This window comes from Tupaia chinensis, unplaced genomic scaffold (genome assembly GCF_000334495.1).
Source record: "Tupaia chinensis unplaced genomic scaffold, TupChi_1.0 Scaffold145814_1, whole genome shotgun sequence".
Classification (NCBI taxonomy): Eukaryota; Metazoa; Chordata; class Mammalia; order Scandentia; family Tupaiidae; genus Tupaia; species Tupaia belangeri.
Window position 1 is genome coordinate 1,115,164 of NW_006205672.1, and position 6,619 is coordinate 1,121,782.

General features: G+C 54.1%; 2 protein-coding genes across 11 annotated transcripts in view; one reads left to right on the forward strand and one right to left on the reverse strand.

Annotated features, from left to right (window-relative positions):
* The window catches only part of PI4KB (phosphatidylinositol 4-kinase beta), a 31,230-nt gene extending 26,742 nt beyond the window's left edge, over window positions 1–4,488 (forward strand). For both annotated transcript variants that reach the window (XM_006168416.3, XM_014584154.2), the window contains 3 exons: window positions 2,092–2,224; window positions 2,476–2,596; window positions 3,659–4,488. In XM_006168416.3, coding sequence (XP_006168478.1) covers window positions 2,092–2,224; window positions 2,476–2,596; window positions 3,659–3,840 — 436 coding nt within the window. In that variant the 3' untranslated portion in view covers window positions 3,841–4,488. The remainder of the gene's footprint in view (window positions 1–2,091; window positions 2,225–2,475; window positions 2,597–3,658) is intronic.
* Window positions 4,489–5,150: 662 nt separating this feature from the next.
* Window positions 5,151–6,619, reverse strand: part of ZNF687 (zinc finger protein 687) — an 8,739-nt gene continuing 7,270 nt past the window's right edge. For all 9 annotated transcript variants that reach the window (XM_027768288.1, XM_006168418.3, XM_027768289.1 and 6 more), the window contains 4 exons: window positions 6,515–6,616; window positions 6,281–6,393; window positions 6,002–6,143; window positions 5,151–5,864 (listed from right to left, as the gene is read on the reverse strand). In XM_027768288.1, coding sequence (XP_027624089.1) covers window positions 5,367–5,864; window positions 6,002–6,143; window positions 6,281–6,393; window positions 6,515–6,616 — 855 coding nt within the window. In that variant the 3' untranslated portion in view covers window positions 5,151–5,366. The remainder of the gene's footprint in view (window positions 5,865–6,001; window positions 6,144–6,280; window positions 6,394–6,514; window positions 6,617–6,619) is intronic.

Consider the following 6,619-nt stretch of genomic DNA (forward strand, 5'->3'; position numbering starts at 1 on the left):
CTAGACTCAAACCCTGGCTGGCCTTTTAGGAACTGGCTTCCTCTGTGTGGCACTTACCAGAGGGCTAGCCCTCATGGAGCAGCTTATCAGAAATCTAGTATTTATTACCTGCCTGCTGATGACCTGACATTCTGCTCTATAAGGCAGATGAAAACCTTGTCAGACAAGTGTTTCATTGTTAAGAAAATAATGGTCAAGGAGCATAACCTGTGCTCCCTGCTATCCTACGAATGAACCCAGATGGGTTCTGTGGAGCTGTGAGGGCTATAGGAGAATATATTGGGTCATCGGTAAAGTCGAGACGAGTTTTTCTGACGACCTAGTAGTGATCTATAAGGAATTTGGTTACAAGTTTTAGACTGTCCCTGAAACATCAAGATTTTGAACCCAGGGTCTAGGAGCCTAGGGCTCAACTCCAGGACTGATTAATGGATAGCAGGGAAACTAAGGGCTTTCCTTTAAAAAAAAAAAAAGAGGTGGAGAGGCAGTCAGGCAGGCAGCTGATACATTGTGTTAACTGAAAAAAGAATGGATAGGCTATGAATGGAACCAGCCACTGGAAAGAAGTAGCCTCAGTGAGTGGGGCCCCAAACAGGAATTGTGTGTTATGTTATTTATTTATTTTTAATTTGACCAGAGAGGGACAGTGTGTGTGTGTGTGTGGGGGGGTGAAATTGGGGGAAGGTGGAAGGAAAATCAGAAAGTAAGCTGCCAGGTCCGGGACTGGAACCACAGTCAGCCATGTGGGAGTCGCGCACCTTTAACCGCCACGCCATCTGCCGGCCCCTGGAATTGGGTTTTAAGATTTCTTTTTCTTTTTTCTTTTTTAAGGTTTTTGTCATAGGGCACATGTGCTTGATAGAGAGATGGAAAGTAAGAACTCACCCTTGGGGTGGGAGAGGGGACAGCCACACCATAGTCCCTTCTCCAGTTTCCTCCTGGGATTTTAGGCATGCACACGCACATGCCTGGCATGATTTTCAAGCCACTGGATCCAGGACTCAAACCATGGTAGTCCAGCGATGTAACTACTATGCCATCTGCTGGCCCAAAGATCTCTTGAAGTGTTTCAAAATGAATCCCAAATAACTATCCAGCTGGAGCTAAGTAGTTAAGAGAGAAACTCACTCCCCCTAGCCTCAAGACCTTGGGCAAGTCAGTCACTTTCTCACGCAGGGCCTGTTTCCTTTTCTGTAAAGTAAGAAGTTGGATTAGGACTTTTATAACTTCTCTGGCTTCAGGATTATGCTTGTGTTGGTGACTGTTAATGCTGTCCCAGAGGGCAAAGGACGCAGGTGGGCCTCAGCTCTCCCTCCATCCCACCTCCTTGGCCATTCCGGCCAACCCTAGAGAATATGTCCCTCAGATGTGAGCTCTTGGCCTGACAAAGCCTCTATTGACATGAGGAAGTTGTGCTGAGAAGGCCAGGCCTCACGTGCTTAGCATTGTTAACTGCTCCTCCTGCTCCTGGCCATCCGTGTGGGGGGTCACAAAGACCTCGGAAGTATCTCCCTTGAACTCTTCTGCCCCACAGCTGGCCTGTAGTACTTGCCTTGAGATCTTTTACATAACCGCTTTAAAACTCAGCCCTTGAAGCCCTCACACTATTTTACATTCAAACTCCACACAGCCTGCTTACCCTATTATTGCTCCCTTCTGGTGGGGCATCCAATCTGCATAGACTGATACAGAAGTTACATACAAAGTACAGGTAAATAGGTTCTCCATGGAAGCCTCCTGTGAACAAAGGGCTTGGCCTCTCTCACTGGGGCTTCTTTCCTCACTTCTGGATCCTCTGCTAGATTGGGATCAGTTTGGGTGCTAGATGTGTAATTTCTGGGAAACTGGTATCTTAAACAGATTTTACTGAATTCTTAAAAGCAATTTTGGACCCTACAGCCTTTTTGAGTTTTTTTCTTACTTCTTTTTTTCCCACTGCTAGCTTTAGGTCCTAGGAGAGTGAACCCAGAGTTATAGGTGGCCAGAAACAGGGCAGGGGACTCCTCTGCCTGGTGTCATGTGGCCAGCTTGAGGTCCCTGCCTCCATCAGACTTACTGCTGCCTCTCCCTCTCCTCTGCCACCCTTCGCAGACACAATGGGAACATCCTTTTGGACGCTGAAGGCCACATCATCCACATTGACTTTGGCTTCATCCTGTCCAGCTCACCCCGAAACTTGGGCTTTGAGACATCAGCCTTCAAGCTGACCACAGAATTTGTAGACGTGAGTCAGGAAGGAGGGGTGTCTCCTGGGTTGCTGTGTTCTTTTTAGGTCATTAGCCCATTAGCTCCCCCAAATCAGGGACAAACCAAACAGAAATGACAATAAGTCAAGGAGAGGCTTCCTGCCCAGTAAGGAAGTAGGAAAGTAACAAGAGTTTGGCATGATTGCCCCAAGAAGGAATTATGGGAGCCCGTTGGGACAGGGACCGTTGCCACTGGAATCCCCTTGTGTACACAGCCCTTCCTTCCCAGGTGATGGGTGGCCTGAATGGTGACATGTTCAACTACTACAAGATGCTCATGCTCCAAGGGCTGATTGCTGCTCGGAAGCACATGGACAAGGTGGTGCAGATCGTGGAGATCATGCAGCAAGGTGGGGCTGGGCAGAGAGTGGGTGCCCTAGGACCTCAGAATTCCCACATTGGTGCACAAAACTTCCAAAAAGTTGATTTTACCCCAAGACTCAGAATGAGAGTGATCCCAGGGGATTTCCAGCTCTGATCCAATGCTATTTCTCCTTGAGGGCATACCTCCTGACCAGGGCAGAGCTAGCCCCAGGGGTGAGGGGAAGAGGGGAGCAGAAACCATCCCCAGGAATCCTCGAGAACAGTGCACTCACCAACCCCCTGGTCCCTTCCTATCACCCACCCCTTGTCCACTGAGTCTGTCTCCTTCAGTGTCGTCTCTGCCAACTCGAGTGTTTCCAGTCACTTTCCTCTCCTTCCCACTTCACTCTAATGACCATGTCCTCAGCCACCCTTCCCCTTCCCACTACTCACTCCTCTGGCAGTTTTCTGTCCCTCATACTTGCCATCTCCCACCATGCCGTCTCCTCACTGCCTTGCTGTCTGTAGTCTTTTGCCAGGACTCCCTTTCTCTCCCAGCTCCTCTGGGCCCTGTCCTCATCCCTTCTTCATGACTCCAGGGATACACCAGGTCTGAGCTGCCAGTCTCCTCCTCCCATCCCACCCCTGCCCCACAGGTTGTCGCCGTTGCTCAGGAGCATCCCCGTCTGGCCCCGTGATGACGGTGGCCCAGGTCATCTGTGAGTGTCAGACGTAGCATAGACAGAGGCCGCAAGCAGATAAGTGCCAGCTCAGGGCCCATTCCCTGGAGCCTCTTCCCAGCCTCCCCTCTGGGTCCTGGGACACTGCTCCCTCTGCCTTTCCTGGGGGAGATGTGGTGGTGCCCCCTTCCCTCCTCCAGTCACATACACTCACCTAGAAGGGGGTTAAGAGTGTGGGATGAAGATGGGCCCAAAGCAGTGTCTCTGCCAGTCCTTCCGTGCCCCAGCAGAACTGCAGCCACACTGCCAGGGAGCTATCTGGTAGGGAGGGAGGGGCACTTCAGATAACCCCGGTATTTAGTATGGCCACTTCTACTGCCCCTGTCCCCCAAGTCCACCCATGACCCTCAGCCCCATTGCTTCCCCCAGGTTCCCAGCTTCCTTGCTTCCATGGCTCCAGCACCATTCGCAACCTCAAAGAGAGGTTCCACATGAGTATGACCGAGGAGCAGCTCCAGCTGCTGGTGGAGCAGATGGTGGATGGCAGCATGCGGTCTATCACCACCAAGCTCTACGACGGCTTCCAGTACCTCACCAACGGCATCATGTGACACCCTCCGTCTCAGGCCCAGGAGTAGGGGATCCTCGTCTGAGAAAACCCAAACCAGAAAGCCCCACCTACCCAACCAGCCACCCAAGGGAAATGGAAGGCAAGAATACAAAGGATCATGTGGTAACGGTGCGAGCTTGCGGGGGGGTCGAGAACCTGCGTGAGGTCCAGACTTGTTGGGGCTTCCCTGCCCCCCCACACACACTGCGTCAGTATTACCACCTGACAGACTCCAGGACTCACTGCCCTCCAGAGAACAGGTGATGAATGTGAGGGCCACTGGGACCTTCCTCCTGGCTGGGGTCTGAGAGGGTCTTTCCACAGGCTATCCTCTTAATCTGCTCTGGGTCCCAGGAAGGGGGCAGAGTAGGTTTCCTTACCTAGAACTTCATGGTTGGCCTCTGGCCTTGCTGCTGCCCAACTCTGTCCTCTCCCAGAGACTGACCCCTGGCCTAAGCTCCCTGTAATAGCACTTGGTGAGGTTCCCCATTACAGGCGGAAAGGAATTACCATATCCTCCAGAGAACTGAGGGTGTTGGCCCAGCCATGGAGTCCTTACCCTGATCCCACCCCACACCCAGGGAAGTAGCTCTGTTTTTGTTTTTTTGATTTTTTTTTTAATTTGTTTGAAATAAAGTCCTTAGTTAGTCATGTGTGTCATTTCTGAGTTTTTCTTGTTTGGGGGATGATGAGCAAACATATGCCTGTGTCCAAGCTAAAAAAGGCACTGCAAAAAGCAGAGGTTCCTCTCCTCTTCCCCTACCTGTCCTCATCACCTCTACCTCTCTGCCCTGAGAAGGGCCTCCTCAGTTCTGACTCCCACCCTCTCCTCAAATCCAAACTGTCCAAGTCACATAAAGACAGGAGCCTGAATGGGGATTAAACCAGGAGCAGTTTTAATGGTCTGGTTCTTCCCCCCCCCATCCCACTTGCCACCACCATTAGTATTATTACTACAAGAATAGAGGATTCCTGAGAGCCTGTCCTCTCCTCTCCCTGGGCCCCCCCCTTGACAGGACTCATTCCCACCACCCCCCTCCCCAGATTTCTGGACAAGAAAAAAGACAAGTGAAAGGCACTGCAGGGGTGGGGGCTTGAGTGCCAGGGAGTCTGGAGGGGTGCTAGGACAGGGCCCAGCCCAGAGGAGAAGATTCCAGACTGTGCCTGAAGAAACCAGGAGGATGTTGTGACTCCCCTCCTCTCTGCCTGTCTAGCAGGCCTAGGAGAGTCCCATCCTCCTGTTCTCGGTCCCACATTGGGGGTCTGCAGCAGGAGCATAATTAGTGTTGGGCTCAGAAAGGAGGAATTGGAGGCCACTCTTAACTAGTACCCAAGGGCCAAACCCAAAGAGAGGATTGCAAGTAACTATGATCCTCACAAGCCTTTTTTCTTCAGAGATGGGAGAGAGGAACTGAACGAAATGCGAATGTTAAAACTCCCCAGCCCAGGGACCAGCAGCAGCAGTGAAACCCAGGCTTCTGGGGCACAGGGAACGCATCAGTCCCAGGCCCGTTCCCAGGTCAGGGCCTAGTTGTCCCCACTGCCCCCCTGCCGGGCCCTGATGAAGGCCATGCCATGCGTGCGAAAATGGGTCTTGAGGTTGAGGGGGCTGTCGCAGCTCTTGCCACAGACCTTGCAGGTCAGTGGGCCTCCAGAAGCAGACAAGGGCGAGTCTCCACCCTCTGGGTCAGACCTGGATGGAGGGGGGGCCTCTTCCTCCCCTTCCTCTAGCCCTAGGGCACCGGCTCTACCCGCACCCCGTCTCTTCTTGTGGCTGATGAAACGGTGCCGGCTCAGGGAGCCAGGGGAGGCAAAGCATAAGCCACAGTCGAGGCACTGCTGAGCACCGCCATCCACCCTCAGCCCCACCACGAGGCTTTGTTCCGCTGAGCCGCCGCTCCTGTAGCGCAGGGGGCCATGGCCTCCTGACCCAGGTCCACCCCGGGGGGACTTGGCTGGCGGCGTTGTGCTATCAGGCTCCTCACTGCACGAGTCGGAAGACTGACGGCGTTTCCGTCCTGGCCCCTGGACAAGAGCAGAAGAGACTGGGCCTCACCATCACCCCCACTGTCCCTAGCACCCCACCCTTACTTCCTGACCAGAGTCTGTACCCTCCCAGTCACGCCCACAACCCCAACACAGCCAGAGTGGCCTCTGCCTACCTGGACCCTGGCACCAGGCCCCCGAGACAGTGTGCTCCCCCGGCCAGGGGACTGGGCCCCGAGCTGCAGGCCATGCCGGACCTGGACGTGCTTCTCCAGGATCAAGCGGCTGCTGAAGGTGCGTTTCCCCTCTGTGCAATACCTGGGGTGGGACAGCGAACATGATGGCACCTGTGCACAGCCCAAATGCCAAGGCCTTGGCTCCTGAGGGGCTATGGAGGCAGGAGGCCTCAAGCGTCCATCTTACAAAAGTTGCAGGGGTGAGGAGGCAAGGGTTACCTGCAGGGATACACTCGCTTGATTCCCTCGTGATTGACCCTGACGTGGCGCCTCAGGCTGGGGGCGGAGCAGAAGGAGCGCTCGCACAGGCGACAGGGAAACTTCTTCACGGACTAGGAGAGCAGGAGGTGGGAAAGCTCAGCCAGGCTCCAGGACCTCACCCCTCATCCCTCTCACCACGCAGGCCAACCCCAGGCTGCCCCTCCCTGCCACCTCTCCTCAGGGCCCACTCACCTTGCCATGCTCTTTCTTCATGTGGGCCACATACTCGTCCCGCTCAGGGAACCAGGAGTGACAGAGGCCACAGGCCCAGCCCCCAGGCCCCCCGCCCCCACCCTT